The 19,125-nt window shown below is 42.4% G+C and overlaps 2 protein-coding genes across 3 annotated transcripts in view; both read right to left on the minus strand.

The window, feature by feature from the left end:
• The window catches only part of LOC116051112 (uncharacterized protein C20orf85 homolog), a 14,927-nt gene extending 10,976 nt beyond the window's left edge, over positions 1–3,951 (minus strand). The window contains exons 1-2 of the mRNA XM_036002576.1: positions 3,767–3,951; positions 2,174–2,255 (exon numbers count right to left, since the gene is read on the minus strand). Of these exons, the coding sequence (XP_035858469.1) occupies positions 2,174–2,255; positions 3,767–3,825 (141 nt within the window). The 5' untranslated portion in view covers positions 3,826–3,951. The remainder of the gene's footprint in view (positions 1–2,173; positions 2,256–3,766) is intronic.
• Positions 3,952–5,345: 1,394 nt separating this feature from the next.
• LOC116051141 (HLA class II histocompatibility antigen, DQ beta 1 chain-like) lies at positions 5,346–13,133 on the minus strand. 2 transcript variants are annotated; one of them, XM_031301392.2, is made up of 4 exons: positions 12,910–13,133; positions 10,337–10,627; positions 7,010–7,285; positions 5,346–5,556 (listed from the first exon to the last, which is right to left on the minus strand). In XM_031301392.2, the coding sequence occupies exons 1-4, from the start codon at positions 12,959–12,961 to the stop codon at positions 5,417–5,419; spliced, it is 759 nt and encodes a 252-aa protein (XP_031157252.1). In that variant the 5' UTR covers positions 12,962–13,133; the 3' UTR covers positions 5,346–5,416. The 2 variants fall into 2 exon arrangements, with proteins under 2 accessions (XP_031157252.1, XP_031157253.1); XM_031301393.2 differs by having other exon boundaries at positions 10,337–10,621; positions 12,910–12,997.
• Positions 13,134–19,125: the final 5,992 nt, after the last annotated feature.

A 19,125-nucleotide genomic window follows, 5' to 3' on the forward strand; every position in this document is an offset into this window, starting at 1 on the left:
CACACAATCCCAGCATCCCACATGCAGCCACTGACCAACGAACGGGTCAAATTCATTTCCTAGTTTCTGATATGAAGACGAGACGTGTGTGTGACTCGAACATCTCACATTACAAACAAAACGTACAGCGAAAGACCGTCAAAACATTTCAGACCGTCCTGCCAACCTGTATACATTTTAACATCAATGTACGCTGGAACGATTTTTCACTCTAAAGTCAGCGCTGCTGTTTCAATCTGTCGGCTCTCTGCAGCGGGCGGGGCTGCTCCGTTTCCCCCGCGACTGACGCGCACACACAATCACACACAAACACACACACACACACAATCACACACAAACACACACACAGACACACAATCACACACACAATCACACACACACACACACACACACACACACACACACACACACACACACACACACACACACACAGACACACAATCACACACAAACACACACACAGACACACAGACACACAATCACACACAAACACACACACACACAGACACACAATCACACACACAAACACACACACACAGACACACAATCACACACACACACACACACAGACACACAATCACACACACACACACACACACACACACAGACACACAATCACACACACACACACACACACACACACAGACACACAATCACACACACAAACACACACACACAGACACACAATCACACACACAAACACACACACACAGACACACAATCACACACACACACACACACACACACTTTAATTACTAATGTTAACTATCATTTTAGTGATCAATAATTAGCCTGTGTCTATGTTATCTCCTTACATATACCTACGCTCTCCGTCTCTGCTAGATTGGGAATGATTGAGATTTCTCTTGGCACAGCTACCAGAAGACTTCCAACTTTCAGACAGGTTGCTCACGTCACATCTACGTCTTCAAGCTCAGTTGGAGGCTGCTCAGTAACGCTCAGCCATCACCGGGAAAGAGACTTCACTGGTCAGGCCAGGATAGGAAATGAACTAACAATGTAAAGATTAACAAGCCAATGACAGTGACAGATATGTTCATATTTGATTCATCCAATAAATTATTTTGTGTCTTAAATCCACCAGCCTTTTTCATATTTTACCAACATTTGCAGCATCCTGAGCCTTTTTGGTTCCTAGAAAATCTCAGCCCAGAGTAATTAATTAATAGTAATAAGTATTATTCTCCCCAAAACAAGTTTCCTTTTTATTTATTTTTTTATTTTTAAGAACTATACAAAAAACATTCATGTGTTATGGTGCGCATTCACCAGTGTTTTGTTGTTGTTGTGGTGTGCGTAGGCTACTCCTGATTTTGTCATCTCATCTCTTATATCAGTGGCGTAATGAGCAAACACCGGGCCCCTATGCAGGATTATCAAGGCAGGCTACCATCAATAGGACAGGACAGGATAGAGTATGCATAGAGTCACAGCAATTCCTGTTTTTCACCTTTATGACGCAAAAAAAAAGTGGCTGGTAAAAAGTCCCTGTGGCAGGTGGATTTAAAAATCCACCTGCCACAGTGGCTGGTGGTCAAAAAAGTTAACTTCATGCCCTGCGTATAACACAGAGAGACGTATAACACAGAGAGACGTAGAACAGAGAGAGACGTAGAACACAGAGAGACGTAGAACACAGAGAGACGTAGAACAGAGAGAGACGTAGAACACAGAGAGACGTAGAACAGAGAGAGACGTAGAACACAGAGAGACGTAGAACACAGAGAGACGTAGAACACAGAGAGACGTAGAACACAGAGAGACGTAGAACACAGAGAGACGTAGAACAGAGAGAGACGTAGAACACAGAGAGACGTAGAACACAGAGAGACGTAGAACACAGAGAGACGTAGAACAGAGAGGTGTGTGATGTGATATATCACAGAGAGGTGTGATTGTGTGATGTGATGTAACACAGAGAGACGTGGGCTTGTGTGATGCCACTAACGTGTGAATGCAAAGACAAAGAAACAATATCTGTTTTCTATTGTTTCGAGAGGACAATGTATTTGCTAATATAATGTATGTTATCTGGTGTCTTGCTCAGGTACTTTTTATCAACAGTAGATGGCAGTGTGTGAATGTAGCTTACCACCAGACCTGTGTGTGTCTCTGTGTGTGTGTGTGTGTGTGTGTGTGTGTGTGTATATACCTCCTTGTAGGCTTCGGTGAGGAAGCCCCACTTGTTGGGCCAGACTTCGGCCGAATCCTTCTCAACTTTTACATGTGATTTCCTACACACACACACACACACACACACACACACACACACACACACACACACACAAACACACAGACACACAGACACACACACACACACACAAACACTATCCTGCTTCACCGAGCACTGACAGGAAAAGGAAACAGGTGCTTTCACTCCTTGCAGCGCTGTTTGTGTTTCTAGCAGTGACTCCAGACAGAACGCAAGGACCTCCTTATCATCGAACTTTCATATATTGTTGAATGCTAACAAAATAATAAATGGCTTATCGTTGGTAAAACAAGGCGATAATCAAAGTTGCAGAAAATATGGACAGAAAGCCTAGATTTCAGCAGAGCCGAAGAGCATGCATGAAGCAGGCTGATCCCCCCAACTCAGAGACATCGAGTCATTCCCCCATTTCAAAACACATCTGTTTAAAACGATTCCACCTGATCACTCTGCCTCTTTCTGTTGTTTCTATTCTGTTCTTTATATTTCTTTGCTGATTTTAAATGTCTATTATTATTTTCTGTCCTGCTGCAACTGTGACCAACAACCCATTCACAGTCTCTCATAAGAGATCATTCCCCCTTCACTAAAAGACCTTTTCACATCATAACAGGATATTTGTTATGACAATGTTTTCTCGTTACTACTGCATACCAAATAATGAAATGTTGTCAATCAATAAACCAGTCCCACCAGAAAAACGTGATTATGTAATCTCATAATTCAATGCATAATCAGCCAAAGTCTGCATATTTATGTTAATATTTATATATAATTTTTTCAAATACGCCGCACTTTCGCCCCATAAATTGCCGATTTCCGCGCAAAATATGCCGGGCTTGCATGATTTCATAATCCCCGCATTTTCGTTGCAAAAAAGTCCCATATATCTTAGCAGAAAGTTGAAAAATGTTGTGTTTACTTCACACAGGAGCAGCCGTTTTCCCCTGTTGCCATGGGAACGTTATGAAGTGATGTAATTACGTGACGTGAACATCATCGAAAAGCTGCAAACCCCGCGATGAAGCCACGATGAAACCACAGTTTTAAAAAGTTCCCGCAATTTCATCGCATAAAATTGCATAAATATCCCGCATATTCCATCGCATTTTTTAAGAAAACGTGCCGCATAATCAAGGATTTTAGCCCAAAACTATCACAAAAAAACTCCTTAAAACAAGGAATGTTTCTTGTTATACCATGATCATGGCTAGCTGTATTTATTATATAGCACATGTCATACCCAGGGTAAAACACAACGAGTATTAAGAAGAAAAGGAATATGAATAATGACGATATATTAACAGCAACAGCAGTAATAGTCATTCACAATAAGCATACAGGAAAACACACTGTATATGTTTTAAAACAACATAGTATGAGAACTTATCCATAATTTTAAACATCCAGTCAACATAACAATCCCCCCCAAATAAAAACATCTTTGTGAAATGCCTTTTTCATAAAAAGTTATTCAAATAAAAACACAGATGATACACAGCACAGAAACAGATATGCCAGTAGTTAGTTTACCAGATTTCATCTCGATGCACAACGTTGACGGGCTCAGATGTTCGCTGTGAATCCGCCATCTGTCCTGACCTGTGTGTCTGAGTGTGTGTGTGTCTGTGTGCCTGTGTGTGTGTGTGTGTGTGTGTGTGTGTGTGTGTGTGTGTGTGTGTGTGTGTGTGTGTGTGTGTGTGTGTGTGTGTGGTGTGTGTGTGTGTCTGTGTGCCTGTGTGTGTGTGTGTGTGTGTGTGTGTGTGTGTGCCTGTATGTGTGTGTGTGTGTGTGTGTGTGTGTGTGTGTGTGTGTGTGTGTGTGTGTGTGTGTGTGTGTGTGTGTGTGTGTGTGTGTGTGTGTGTGTGTGTGTGTGTGTGTGTGTATGTCTTCTTTCTCTCTGTCTGGCTAATGTTTCACCTGTGTGTAAACCACACTGACAGACCTGTTTACCGTCGTTATGGAGACGGAGTTCCATGACATGTCCTGTGTGTGTAACCGTGGCTACGGTGGGATGGACCCACTGGGCGGTTGCTGGGAGCTCAGACATGTTTGTCTTTTCACTCACACGGCTTTGGTCCAGCCCGAAATACCTCAACAACTCACCAAAAACTAAACTAGGTGCACCGTTCACCCCATAGACCCAATCACTATGGTTACAATAACGTCCTGAACAGCTGAGCAAACAGGGATGATATACTGGATATACTCTCATCAAATTCATTGAAAATGCACGTTTCCATGCTTTCATATGTCACTAACATTAGGTTGGAGACGGGGGCGGAGCCAGACGTTGTAAACATTCGGGGCTGAGCCCACATATGCGGCTATATTTTCAGATATTTGATAAAAGAATGCATAAAAATGTGTAAATCATTTGGGAAAAACATGACAGGAAGTTGGGTTGTCGGTTCAAGTCCCCATACGGACCAAAGTGTATGGTGGTGGGCTGGTAGTAGGAGAAGGTACCAGTTCACCTCCTGGGCACTGCCAAGGTGCTCTTGAGCAAGGCACCGAACCCCCAACTGCTCGGGGCGCCTTTCCATGGGCAGCCCCCCCACTCTGACATCTCTCCATTAGTACTCCGCTTGTCATTGGTCGGCTGTCAAGAAAGCGCTTGACGTAGGGCGTTTTTTTCCAGAAAAGTTGAACTTTTTTTTCAACTTCAAAAAGACGCTCCGAGCTGCAAAAACGAAGTTGATGACGCGATGGCGTTTAAAAAAGCGCTCAGGACTTTTTTTGAAAGGATTATAATGTAAAACAGACGTCAAGTGTGAACACAGCCTAACGTTACAATTACAGCTGACATGACAGAAGAAAATAAACAAGTTTGCCGATTTCACATATGCTGATAGCCAGGCTCTCATTGGCTAGCTGTTAGCCAATCAGAGTCAAGCAGCTTAGCTCGTTGAATATTAATGAGAACTGGCACAAATGGAGTCTTCCTGCAGGCTTTCTATACCACGCTAGAATGGCTTCAAACAAGGTAACCAAGGTACAGAGTCCATGGTAGAACTTCAGACATTACCACAAAGTCATGAAGTACGTGTGGCAGGGCACCTTTAATGTCCCATTGTGTTGCATCTATTTGTATGAAATGTGCCATGTAGATAAAGGAGAGGAAAATGAGGTCCAAGTTGAAAATATGCTAATGACTGATTTAACAGGGTAATTATTATTGGATCATAGAGCGTTTGAAAATCGTGGATCAGAGCTTTTCCTCCTGTAGTGGACCAGTCCCGCGGACAGTAACACTGCTCCCAACAGCAGGGCAGACGCTCCACCAATCAGGTAGCTTCTCTCAGTCCGATGCATGGAGGAATCTGGAACAAAATGACAACACAAACTATCTATTATATGTGCAGAAGACACAGATTCTGTTAATGAAAAAATCTCATCATGGCCGTTGCTGGGCTCCCTATCATTTATGATATTTGCGTATAGGGACCAGTTAACGTTACCTGCCGGTCACATGGTCTCTAAACAGTCCGCTCACGGTGAAGTCCTGCACGGATCAACAGCTGGCGGCTGCTCGCTCTGCCTGCACGCTGCTGCGGTTCAGCAGCTAACGAGCGAGCTAACTGCTAACAGACACCGCTGCGACCAACAACCAATACACATTCTGTCATTATATATGTCATTTATAAAAGGTTTCTAGTGTCAGTGTATTGGCCGTGCAGTGGCTGCTTGATCTTTTTCCATGATGAACATAGAATGCTGCTACGTCAGAGCGGCCAAAGCCTCAAACAGCTTCCCCGGACTTTCTGACCAGCGTCCTTGACCGGGCGGCCAGAGCTTCTTTACAGCTCAAGTCGGCGGCGGTGTGTACGTACAGTTAACGGCGGTGTGTACGTATGGTTAACGGCGGTGTGTACGTACGATTAACGGCGGTGTGTACGTACGGTTAACGGCGGTGTGTACGTACGGTTAACGGCGGTGTGTACGTACGGTTAACGGCGGTGTGTACGTACAGTTAACGGCGGTGTGTACGTACGGTTAACGGCGGTGTGTACGTACGGTTAACGGCGGTGTGTACGTACGGTTAACGGCGGTGTGTACGTACAGTTAACGGCGGTGTGTACGTACAGTTAGTAGAACGTACCGGGGAGAGCAGCAGCTACACGGGGTTTGAAGATGACGTAACACTTAAGAGCGACTACGGTTCTCAAAAATAGACAATCATTTTTTTTGCACTCTTTGCACATTAATACTGTACATTTGATCTTTTATATATTACTACTGTAAATTAGTTTTTAATATATATGTTGTCTGTATAATATATGTTTGTATATCTGGAGTTTGTAACAATAATAATTTCCTCCTGGGATTATTAAAGTATTTCTGATTCTGATTCTGGGTAGCGAGTTAGCCTCGTGAGACCGTCCTGATCTGGCGAGCTCCAGTTTTCCACTCGCAGATCAGTCTGGCATCTTGAGAAAGAGAAAATTTGGAGCCGTTCGCCAAACGACCGACCAATCAGCGTTGGTTTTGAGGCGGGTTTAGGTGTGACGCAACGAGAAGCGACTGTTCAGTCTAACCCTCCTCCACGGCGCTGTGGAGGAAGGTCTGGCAAAGAGAGACTAGCTAAGGGTGTATTTGTTTTTGTTTGGCAGTTGAGTTCAAAGGCAACAATCTTCGCGCAGCATTGCTTACTGCACCTTTACATTTACATTTATTTAAATGAAATCAAGATTATTACTTTAAGATAAAAAAGGACATTGTGTTCTTTCAGAATCAATTCACTTTACTAATATAATATAATATATCCATCCTCACCCCAGTCATACACCTTGGGTTTCCTGAGGCTGACATGCTCCACCATACAGCTGACATTGTCCTGCTGGCCAGGTGTGTACTCCAGGTAATAGTGGACCTGATAGGTCCAGTCTCCGTTTGTCATCACCTCGCTAAAGGTCACGCCCGAGGTCACTTCCTGTCCGTTCCGGTACCACGTCACCCTGATGTATTTGGGGTAGAAGTCGTATGCGCTGCACACCAGCATGGTGTCGTGGCTGGAGCTGGTGGTCTCCACAAGAGTGACGCTGGGTTCAGCTGAGACCAGAAAGTGAAGAGTTTTTACTGAAAGAAGGCATGTGGGGCCAGGGTTTCGTTAGCCTAGCTTAGCATCAAGACTGGAAAAAGGGAAAAACAGCCAACCAGGCTTTGTCCGAGGTAAAAAAAACCTCTAAAGCTCACAAATGAAGACAATGCATTTTGTTTGTTGAATAGTGTTCTTAGGAGAGAACTATATCTCGGTGAATAGTGATTGTGTCGTGACAGTGAAGTGGCCAGGTCTGGTAGCTTTACGCTAGAAGCAAAAGCCTGTATATCGTACCTGTGCTCACCAATCTGGCAACTTACTGTACACAGAGCCCGAGTCACTGCAGTCAAGTCCTGGGTGGATGGATATACGGCTGTTTATCAAGAAATAGTTCCAACTCATAGCTTCTCTTGAACCACAAAATCTTGTTTTTGCAGTTTCTTTGTGTATGATTTAAATTAAGATGATATAATGGGATAATTAGTGGGTTTTACAGGTGTTGGTATATCTTTTAACTTTGGACAGAGTCAGGCTAGCTGTTTCCCCCTGCTTCCAGTCTTTAACAATCAATTAGTCAATCAATCAATCAATCAATCAATCAATCAATCAATCAATCAATCAATCAATCAATCAATCAATCAATCAATCAATCAGTCAATCAATCAGTCAATCAATCAATCAATCAATCAATCAGTCAATCAATCAATCAGTCAGTCAATCAATCAATAATTAAAATGTATTTGTCACATGAAATCGTACAAGGTACGATTTCAGTGCAAAAGAGAAAAAAAATAAATATATATATATATATATATTTATATATTTCTTGATGCTGAACTTTCATAAACATTTAAAGCTAATGTACTTGCACTTACTACTTGTTGTCTGGAGTTTGCACCTTCAGGGTTGAACGCATTTAATTGGAAGTCGCTTTGGATAAAAGCGTCAGCTAAATGACATGTAATGTAATGTAAAAATGTGATCAGCTCCTTGAATGTGTGCATGATTCATCATACAGCAGAATGTGCGGTCAGATTGTCACCTATCCATACCAACCTACACTGGCTCCCTGTGCACTACCGTATTCAATTTAAGACCCTCCTCATCACCTACGAAGCACTCCATGATCTCACACACCCAGTAAAGGCTCGGACACACAGAGCTGACGGCCGACCGTCGGCAGTAAAGCCAGTGTGACTGATCAGTCTCCCCGAGTTGGTCCAAAAAGTTCCTCAGAACACCGAAGAGACCAGACGTAATACGTCTCCATAACAGCAGGCGGCGCTAATCTGGATTGTCGCCCAAAAATGAAAACCGGCAGCTGATTGGACGAACGCGTCACGTGGGTCTGGTTTCTACAGAAATCCAAAGCCAGACTGTCATGGCGGCTCGTTCAGAATACGATCTCATATTGGACTAAAATAGTTCACTGAAACGTGTTTCTGAAAAGAGAAATAGGCCGTGCAGTTGCTGAATCTGTCTTCATCTCAGATCAACAAAGGTCAGTTTAAAAGATTTTCATCAGATTTTGAGAGACTCTAGTCACGCTCATCCCGCTCCCCGTTTCCTGGTTAGCTCTCCACCAATCAGATGGCTCATTGAGTCCGACTGCCGGCAGTGCCCGTCCTGCCGATTATACATGTCAAATCAGCCAAAATGAAGGCTGATGGCCCCTCGGACGGACGACGGCACAAACACACCGAACAGACTCGAGTCACCGACCTCGCCAGACTGTCAGCCGGCCGATTATCAGGTTGGTGTGTCAGCGCCTTAACATTACCGACCTCCTACCAGGCTGTGTCCCTGCTCGTTCCATCCACTCTTCCTTGACTGGCCTCCTTGTCACCCCCACATTCCCCCTCTCCACCATGGGGGCCAGGGCCTTCAGCTGCGCTGCACCAAGACTCAGGAATGCCCTCCCTCCCACATTCGACAGGCAGACAAATGTTAAAGACATACCTTTTTAAGAAAGCGTTTAATCTTTAAGTCTTCATAGTACTGCATCGCCATAGAAACCCTCCGACACACTTTCTTACTGTTTTTAGCACTTTTCAGATGTTGTCTATTTTGTAAAATGTATTTCTATGAAGCTAAATGTATTCTACTGTACTTTCTTTTTTTATGCCCTCTTAAACATGTAAGATGTACTTGTGTATCTAGAAAGGCGTCCGCCAAATAAAATTTATTATTATTATTATTATTATTAGCACTCCAGGATTCAGCCAAGTCTCGGGAAAGGACACCCCAGCTCCTGACTTCCCGTTGGAAACCGACACAAAAACGGAGGCCCAGAGGCCACCCAGCTAGCTGTGTGATTCCTGCACACTGGCTGGCAGGATGCCCAGTAGAAATAGTCTCTATTGCCCCTTCTGATCTAAACAACTAATATTTGTAAAATAGAAAAACAACATAGATTTTGTAGAGCTGACAGAGAGGCGCCTAGAGAGTTCCGTGCTTACTAGAACAACATGTAGTGCTCAGCTAGGCTAACCATCCTGACAACAGCTCTGTACAGTAAGCCCCTGACACACCAACCTGACGGCAGAATAGGCAGTCGGACTGATCAGTCGGCTCCCCGAGGTCCAAAAAGTGCCTCAGAACACACCGAAGAGACGCCGACTTGAGCGTGTAATACGTCTCCATAACAGCAGGCGGCGCTAACCTGTATTCTTGACAACAAAAAATGAAAACCGGCAGCTGATTGGACAAACGCGTCACATGGGTCTGGCTTCTCCTGGATTTTTCAACCGGGCATAATGGCAGCTCGTTCAGAATACGATCTCATATTGGACTAAAATAGTTCACCGAAACGTGTTTCTGAAAAATTTTAAGAGAGAAATAGGCCGTGCAGTTGCTGAAGTCTTCAAGTCGTCAAGACAAATCGGCCAAAATGAAGGCCGACGGCCCCTCAGACTGACGACGGCACAGAACACACCGGACAGACTCGAGTCACCGACCTCGCCAGACTGTCAGACGGCCGATTATCGGCTTGGTGTGTCAGGGCCTTTAAACACACACATGAGACTGAACATAGATCATATATTGAGTGTTTGAATATTTACCCATGTTCTCCTCAGTTGTGTTAAATATCAAATCGACATTGTTGACACATATCATTTGCTTCTCCACTCTCCTCTGCAGAAGATCATGCTTGTCTTCATTTAACATAGACGCAGATACTAATCCAGCTGGAGTGAAGCCCACCCAGCTGCCGACCGTGCTGTTGTACTGCATCATAAACTCTTCGTTAAAATACCAGTCGACCAGATATTCCACCTGCTCCCGGTCTCTGGAGTACACGGCACACCAGAAGTCGGCGTACATGAAGTATCCATTTCCATCAGCATCACAATCTGAAAGGTAAAGGAGAAGCCATAAGTTGGTACTGTCTTTTTTTCTTTATGTGCAGACACAGTAGGTCCATTAGTATTTAAAATGTGGTAGTTTACATGCCCAAACAATGCTTAAAGCTAGAGTGCGTAGTTTCTGTCGCCCCCATGAGGAAATCTAAGTAATGACAACAAAACTGTCGGCGCATCCACATGATACAAGCCTTCCGTGATTGCGTGATTTATCATGTTTTCTCCACTGGAAGGGAACCCTCAGGACATTTTATCATGTTTTCTCCACTGGAAGGACAGCCTACGGGGACTTTATCATGTTTTCTCCACTGGAAGGAAACCCTTAGGGCACTTTATCATGATTTCTCCACTGGAAGGAAACCCTTAGGGCATGTTATCATGTTTTCTCCACTGAAAGGACACCCTTAGGACATTTTATCATGATTTCTCCACTGGAAGGAAACCCTTAGGGCATGTTATCATGTTTTCTCCACTGAAAGGACACCCTTAGGACATTTTATCATGTTTTCTCCACTGGAAGGACACCCTTAGGGCATTTTATCATGTTTTCTCCACTGGAAGGGCACCCTTAGGGCACTATCATGTTTTCTCCACTGGAAGGACACCCTACAGGCATTTTATCATGTTTTCTCCACTGGAAGGACACCCTTAGGGCATTTTATCATGTTTTCTCCACTGGAAGGGCACCCTTAGGGCACTATCATGTTTTCTCCACTGGAAGGACACCCTACAGGCATTTTATCATGTTTTCTCCACTGGAAGGACACCCTTAGGGCATTTTATCATGTTTTCTCCACTGGAAGGAAACCCTAGAAGGCACTTTTGATGTGTTTTTCTTCCTAACATGGGGGCATCAAGGGGGGCGGTCTGTAACCCTGAAACATCTCGACAACTATTGTGATAGATTGCCATGAAATTTCGATCAGACAGGAAGAAAACTTACAGTAAGCAAAAGACTGTCAAAGTCTGTGTGCACACCGGACTATTGTTTGAGACTGACCTGACAATGTTGTATACATTCGAGTTAATATTCACGACAACCCACAGAGATTTACCCAAATATCATGCAAAGGCAAATTTCACTAATGTGACTGTGGCCAAAAAACCTACTTATAATTTCTAAGACCAGAACAGAGATGCTGTGAAACTCAAGTTCCTCATTCAGATCATTGGAGTATGCGAAAATAAAAAAAGCAGAAGTTAGACACTCTAAATCTGCAAAGATATTGACACTGTCTACTAGGGCTGCAACTAACGATTATTTTCATAGTTGGCAATTAATTAAATAGTTGACAACTAATTGATTAATCGATTCATCGTTGCACCCATTGTTCTATATCTATTGTTGCACCTCTACTGTCTACTATGTTTGAATATAATTGTGATTTTATAAACCTAGTGCTCCATAGTGCATGTGGGATAATGGGGATAAATGGGGCATAAGCAGCAATACCACACTATAATAAAAATACTGCATTGCAGTTAAAGGTCTGGAATTCATAATTTTAGTTCATAAGTTGAGGAACAAAACTATAAGCATTAAATGTACTAAAAGTATCAGATGTAAAAGTGCTCAATAGGCACAGAAAGGGTGTTCTATTATATTACTGGATTATTATTACTGATGCACAAAGGTTAAGGCAGCTTTTGAATGCTTTATCTGGTTGAGGTGGATCTTATTTAAACTACAGACTCTTATATTACATATGCCCAGGGGCGTTGGACTGGGGGGGAAAGGGGACTGAGTACTCAGGGCCCCTATGTGAGGAGGGCCCAAAAAGATGCTAGAATGAATAGCTGTGGATGTGGGAAGGGGCCCATAGAAAATGCCTTTCCAGGGCCCAGAAGTTTGTGCTACCCCCCTGCATATGCCACCCCACAGTTGGTTAAGAGGAGACTTATCTTCAGGCAGTAAAGACTTTAGTTCTCATATGATTTAAAATATAAATATATTGTATTTGAATGTTTTGAGTGCAGACACAATGTGTTATGTAAGTAAATGTTATTAAAGTCTGACCTACCAGCATAGCAGTTCAGTTTTATACAATAACATATAACATATAATCAAGTATTCAGGTTTTCCTGTGAAGTACATGGTGTGTGTATTGGGTATAAAGGGGCTTGAGACATACAGTAAGGGATACAAAGCTTCTATCTATAAAAGATTTGACTTTCTGAGACATCAAGGTCAATAATTTAATGCTGTGTGGCCCTAAGGCTTACACAAAACCATCAACGGATACGTAAAAATGGACAAAAGTAGAATTACTCACCCACAGACTGAGAGAAAAGACACAGAAAGATCAGGCACGTGAAGCATGTCATGTTGAATCCACAACTAGACCACACTGCTGTGGAGTCTCAACCACTTCTGGGCAGTTTGCAAATGATTCTTCCCTTTTGACTGCTGAGATCACTCAAAGTGATCCTTAAACATGTAGTTTAGTCCAACCTTTTCTTATAAAAAGCTGTTTATAAATCACTCATTTGCAACGGTAAGTGCATTTTGAAAGAATATAACCAATAACAACCCAATTAGGAAACTTTTTTTCTGAATAAATGCATATAAAAATCAAATGTCAATGTATTTAATTTGTTTAAGTAAGGTTTAATGAACTTCTGCAGAGGAAACCGTCCTCCACACAAGGGGGTCCTCAGAGTTACTGCAGGGGGGCCACCAAATTATTGTTGTTTATAAGTTTCCAAGAAAATTAAAATGTGTTAACATGAATCGTTTTTTTTATTATTAGTAAATATACAGTATATCAGCCTATATGTGAAAAAACCCATTGATCATAAGTGCACTGGCCTATAAGTAAGGCAGTCACTAAGATAGCCATCCACAGTTATTAACATTAAAATATGATTTAGAAAATCACTAAAGCATTTTATTATGTTTAAGCACCGAGAGAGTTCATACAGCCAGTGAACACAAACTCAACATTTTATCATGAATCACAATGTTCATGAACAAGTTCAAAAAGTCTGGATCCTTAAAATGATGCCAGACTTCCCACAGGAAGCTGAAACCAAACGCCACTAGAGAACGAAAGTAACAATGCTCAGCTGACGGAGGCTTGACTCCGACTGGCAATGGTCTTCTTTTAATGACATTTCTTTCATTTTTAAGTGGAGATCAATATCAACTCAGAAGAGGACAAAAGAGAGTGCCCTGGTAGCTCACCTGGTTGGGCGTGCGCCCCATGTACAAAGGCTCAGTCCTTACTGCCACAGCTGCAGGTTTGATTCCGACCAGTGGCTCTTTGCTGCATGTCATTCCCCCTCTTTCTCCCCTTTCCTGTCTTCAGCTGTCCTGGCAATTAAATGCCTAAAATGCCACAAAAAAGAAGGAAAAAGACACTGATAACAGTCAGTACAAAAACCGTGGGTACATAATTTGAAGTCAATAAAATTAACAGATCCGTCTAGCGCAGAGGTGTCTAAATTCTTTCATACGAAGGGCCAAAATGTATCAGGATGGAAGGCCATGGGCCCATAAATAAATGTTGATGTTGAAGAATACCGTAATTCTTGCCATTTTCCGTAGATAAAACGTACGTATGTAATTTAAATGGGAAGTTTACCAGCACTGTGCTTTACATTGCCGTTAAACTCAGATTAGGGACTGTTCATTATTTAATTAAGGGGCTACCGGATGAGTTTTGTGGCCTCTAACCTAAAAAGACGTGACCCTCCCCTCGTCAGTAATAATTTTCCTATGACCCTCCTAAATGATTTGAAAAAGAGGAATGACCCTCCCCTTGCGTGCAAGTTTGCACTTGCACGCAAGGGGAGGAATAAAAAAAGAAGAAGCAAAGAAGTGCAGACACCATTTGATTTTTACAGCCATGATGTACAGGAGTTAACCTCTGCATTCTCATCTTACACATCCCACTCCTCTGTTATGGTGGGGGGGCCATTTCAGTAGATTTACTCACTAACATTGTTGTGGAAACACAATAAGCATGGAAACTAAATGCACACTTCATGCATTACTGCATTACTTCAAATACTAAGTTACTCCTCTAGTAAACTAGTATTCATATGAAATAAAACAATAAAACATTGAGACCATTCAGCAAAGGACGCTGGGATATAGGCTAACCAATTCAACACTGGTTGCTATGGACTTGTCACTAGGCTTCGTCATTGTATATTTTAGCACATAGGTAAAGCTGCCGAAGCTGAACATTATATTCCAAAACACATATGTTTTTTTAAAGTTTTTAAGTTACATTGTAACAATTTAACAATTCGCCCTTATGAAATCCAATCGCGGCACGGCTGTTTTGGAACGCAATAGACAGACGCTTAAATTCAACTAAAATGTAACAGTGAACATCAGTGTTGGACCTCCAGTCTGTTGAGATGATCTCCAAACGCAGAAACCAAGCGCAGTCACACCATAAAACATTAAGACACATTGAGAAAAAAAGATCCCTATTTTGCCGTAATCCAATGACACGAAAAAAAAGTAATCCACAGCGATCAGGAGATCCACAAAAAGATAAATGACACGGTGTATCCAGCAAGGCCGATACGAGCGTCACATTCACCAGCCAGCTCCAAACAGGTGAACGAGGCCTCTCCACTTCACCGTTTAAACAAAGTGGAATAAACGTATAAAAGTCCAACTCTACACAAAACGCACAATCAATTAGTAAGCTGACATCACATGTATATACAGGGCATTTAGGAAACCTTTATTGCAAGGTTGGCACGGCAACATGTCCAGACTAGTGAAACAGTAACTTTCGTTTTTTTGCGTCCTGCTGCTCCCATCGTCAGACAGGTAATATTTTTTTACTAAAGCAGTATATGAAATCAGATGTATTACCTATCACCATTTAGTTGTTTTGTGTTATTTAAGATATTTATTTAATATCTGGTCATGCCAGATGTAATTATTCCACTAATTTTTTAAACAATGCAATTACCCGTTTGAGCCACCAGGGGGCAGTGCTCCTCCTGCCCCCCCCAGCAAACTCCGCATATGCGGTCAGACCATCTGCTAGGGGGCCGAGACTGAGAGCTACATGGATAAATATGCACCAAACAAGCCACTTTGAAATTTTGCTCTTTTCATGAATAAAAAAGTTGGGTGACCCCCCCACCCAGACTAAAAAATGTTGGATGACCCTCCCCTCAGCATAAAATAAAAAGACATGACCCTCCCCTATTTTCCTCCGGTGGTCCATTCCATAAATACCGAACGGTCCCTTACGTACTTTTTAACTGCACAAAATATACGTTTCATAGTCATACTTTTAAAATAAGAGGAGAATAAGCATGAGCATGTCAAATACATGGCGGGCCAAAACAAAGAGAGCCCCAAATTGGGCGGCCTTGGTCTAGCGCCTCGATCAGTCCAAGGTTTCTTTCCACGTATCAACAAATCGTAGTTCCTTTAAGCAAGTTATTTTAAGTTTTGAGCTTCTCCCTTGCTGCCAAACAGCTTTAGGGCCACAGTGGCCTCACTGTGCTCGCCATAATCCACAGATTACAGTATGAAATCATGCAAATGTTGCTACTCTTTTCCAAACTTAGTTTCTCATCAGAAACCATCAGATCCTCACTGTCTTTTCACTGCATATAAAGATAGATAGATACTTTATTCATTTTAGGCATCCAGTAGCTTAGACAACCCTAACACAACAAACACACATATATCTCACATACATAAAAATCACTAAAGAATTATAGGTGCTATGGTAGACAGTGTGCAATGGTGGTAGTGCAAAAGAGAACAGTGCAGGGATTGATCAGTGCTTAACCTTCTAACACTGTTCCGGTCAAAAATGACCGATTTACACATTCCCTGTACCATAAATATGGCATTTTTCATCAGATTGCCTCAAGACCTTATGATATCCTTCACAAAAGGCATTTGAACACATAACATTCATTGTGAATACTTTCTTTGAATTTTGAGTGATTTATTCAACTTGGTCACACTTTTTTTGTTCATGGTCAAAAATGACCGCCATAGAAAATTAATGGGAAAGATTATAATTTTCATCCAGGAGATGAAAGACATCTCCATACACACACTCCTATAACACACACACACACACACACACACACACACACACACACACACACACACACACACACACACACACACACACACACACACACACACACACACACACACACACACACACACACACACACAGTTCATGTTGTCAGTTCATGTTGCCACTTGTGCATGTGAACCACCAATGTTAACACACACACACACACACACACACACACACACACACACACACACACACACACACACGTCGTAGATGTTAATGTTCTAATAAGGTTTTACAATAAATATTCTATTAAAAATACTTTTTGTCATTTTTATTGGTATTTATGTTAAAATAAGAGCAGTTAAAACTGTCTGACAAAATTAAGGGGGGTAGCAACGAACAGTGTTTAAAGGTTAACTATGACTGTGAAAAGACAAGAATGTAAACCTAATAGAATTAGAATTGCTTGACAGAAAAGAAAAAATATATGTTAAGAACAATATATAACAGGGAATAAGTTATAAGATGTAGTTGTTATGACCAGAGTCCAGATTGTGTAGGAGGGCTAATATATCCTATAAGACAGTCAGGTGTACAGCAGACAGAGATATAATAATGGTGGTAGGGGCTGAGAGAGACAGGCTCATGCTGAAAAGTCCATTTCTCTCCTCCCCCTTTGTGTGGTATTGAAGAGCTGGATGGCCCTGGGAACAAAGGACCTCCTCAACCTGTCTGGAGCACGACAGTGACAGAAGTCAGCCACTGAACATGCTCTGTTTAAAGAACGTATATGTTTTAATAAAGTAAGTCTGTCTAGTCTCTGGCCTGGATTGCATTATATTAAAGAGACACATGGTGGCGCTACAATCAAAGAAATCAGTTCTTACTGTTGTACATCAGGGGTCAGTCTTTACTACTGCTCTCTGATCTGTCTTGTCTTTTTGAAAAAGACAAAATGAAGGTTTTCTGTGTTTCTAAAAACCATGATCAACTCTCAGGCCAGGACAAGGAAGGGGAGATACACACAGCTGTGCTGGGAAATCAAACAATCATTTCTATTTTACAACAACATTTAGTTTTGCTTCTCTTTTCCACATCATTTAGGACCGTTATTATGACCATATTTGTGTCCAAAACGTTGGAAAAGCTAGATCAGATCATAAATAAATAACTCAAAAAGCTTAAAGATAAACTTGCTAAAGAAGTCCAACTACAATCATTAGATCTGAGAAAAGTCTTCAGCTTAGGTGCTGCCCAAAGCTGCTCGGGTGCTGCCCAAAACGGCTCGAGTGCTGCCCAAAGCTGCTCGGGTGCTGCCCAAAGCTGCTCAGGTGCTGCCCAAAGCTGCTCGGGTGCTGCCCAAAGCGGCTCAGGTGCTGCCCAAAGCGGATCGGGTGCTGCACCTAAGCCTTACAATGGCAGGAAAAACCCTGTATTACACTAAATTCATAAGCACTGAATATGCAAAAGTAAAATCTTACAACATATTCGTATACATGTAAATAATCCGATACATAAAAAGTACAAAATGTAGTTACGAAATATGGCCATTAGATGTTGCTTTACTTGTTTTTTAGAGCTTGCCTCATCGTGTGCTTTAACAACCTGAGCAACCGTGCCTCGATGCAATACTGGACGATGCTTTGATGATGATGAGATGATTGTGTTCTGAATATAGGAGCTGTGTTACAGCCCAGACACACCAGGCTGATTATCGGCCGTCTGGTGAGGTCAGTGACTCGAGTCTGTTCGGTGTGTTCGTGCCGTCGTCCGTTGGAGGAGCCGTCGGCCTTCATTTTGGCCGACGTGGCATGCTCAGTCAGAGACAGTCGGGACTCACCGGGAAATGGGGAGCGTGACTAGAGCCTCTCAAAATCTGATGAAAATCTTTTAAACTGACCTTTGTTGATCTGAAATGAAGACAGATTCAGCAACTGCACGGCCTATTTCTCTCTTCAAATGTTTTCAGAAACACGTTTCAGTGAACTATTTTAGTCCAATATGAGATCGTATTCTGAACAAGCCGAAATCCGGAAGCAGCAGCCAGACCCACGTGACACGTTTGTCCAATCAGCTGCTGGTTTTCATTTTTGGGCGACAATACAGATTAGCGCCGCCTGCTGTTATGGAGACGTATTACGTCTCGTCTCTTCGGTGTGTTCTGAGGAACTTTTTAGACCAACTCGGGGAGACTGATCAGTCAGACTGGCTTTACTGCCGACGGTCGGCCGTCTGGTTGGCCGTCTGGTCGGCGTGTAACGGCTTTAAAGACCTCTGGTGGCATGTCTGGTTGTTGCAACACATTCTCAGTTCCATTGTGTAAAATACGGACGCTTGGTCAGGTGCCTTTGGTGTTGTTATTGATGTTAAAAGTCTCCTTTAGCATCATATTTAAACGTGCTTTATCTAAACGTGCTTGGTGGGGACTATTGGCATCACTTTTGATACAGTTATGTTAAGGAAAAGATG

Source organism: Sander lucioperca, chromosome 6, assembly GCF_008315115.2.
Source record: "Sander lucioperca isolate FBNREF2018 chromosome 6, SLUC_FBN_1.2, whole genome shotgun sequence".
Classification (NCBI taxonomy): Eukaryota; Metazoa; Chordata; class Actinopteri; order Perciformes; family Percidae; genus Sander; species Sander lucioperca.

Excerpts from the sequence above, each read along its gene's own strand:
- LOC116051141 (XM_031301392.2), bottom strand. The coding sequence starts at position 12,961 with ATGACATGCTTCACGTGCCTGATCTTTCTGTGTCTTTTCTCTCAGTCT. Across the intron at positions 10,628-12,909 it reads TCTTTTCTCTCAGTCTGTGG|ATTGTGATGCTGATGGAAAT; the intron begins GTGAGTAATTCT and ends TTTACCTTTCAG. Across the intron at positions 5,557-7,009 it reads ACCCAAGGTGTATGACTGGG|ATTCCTCCATGCATCGGACT; the intron begins GTGAGGATGGAT and ends ATTTTGTTCCAG.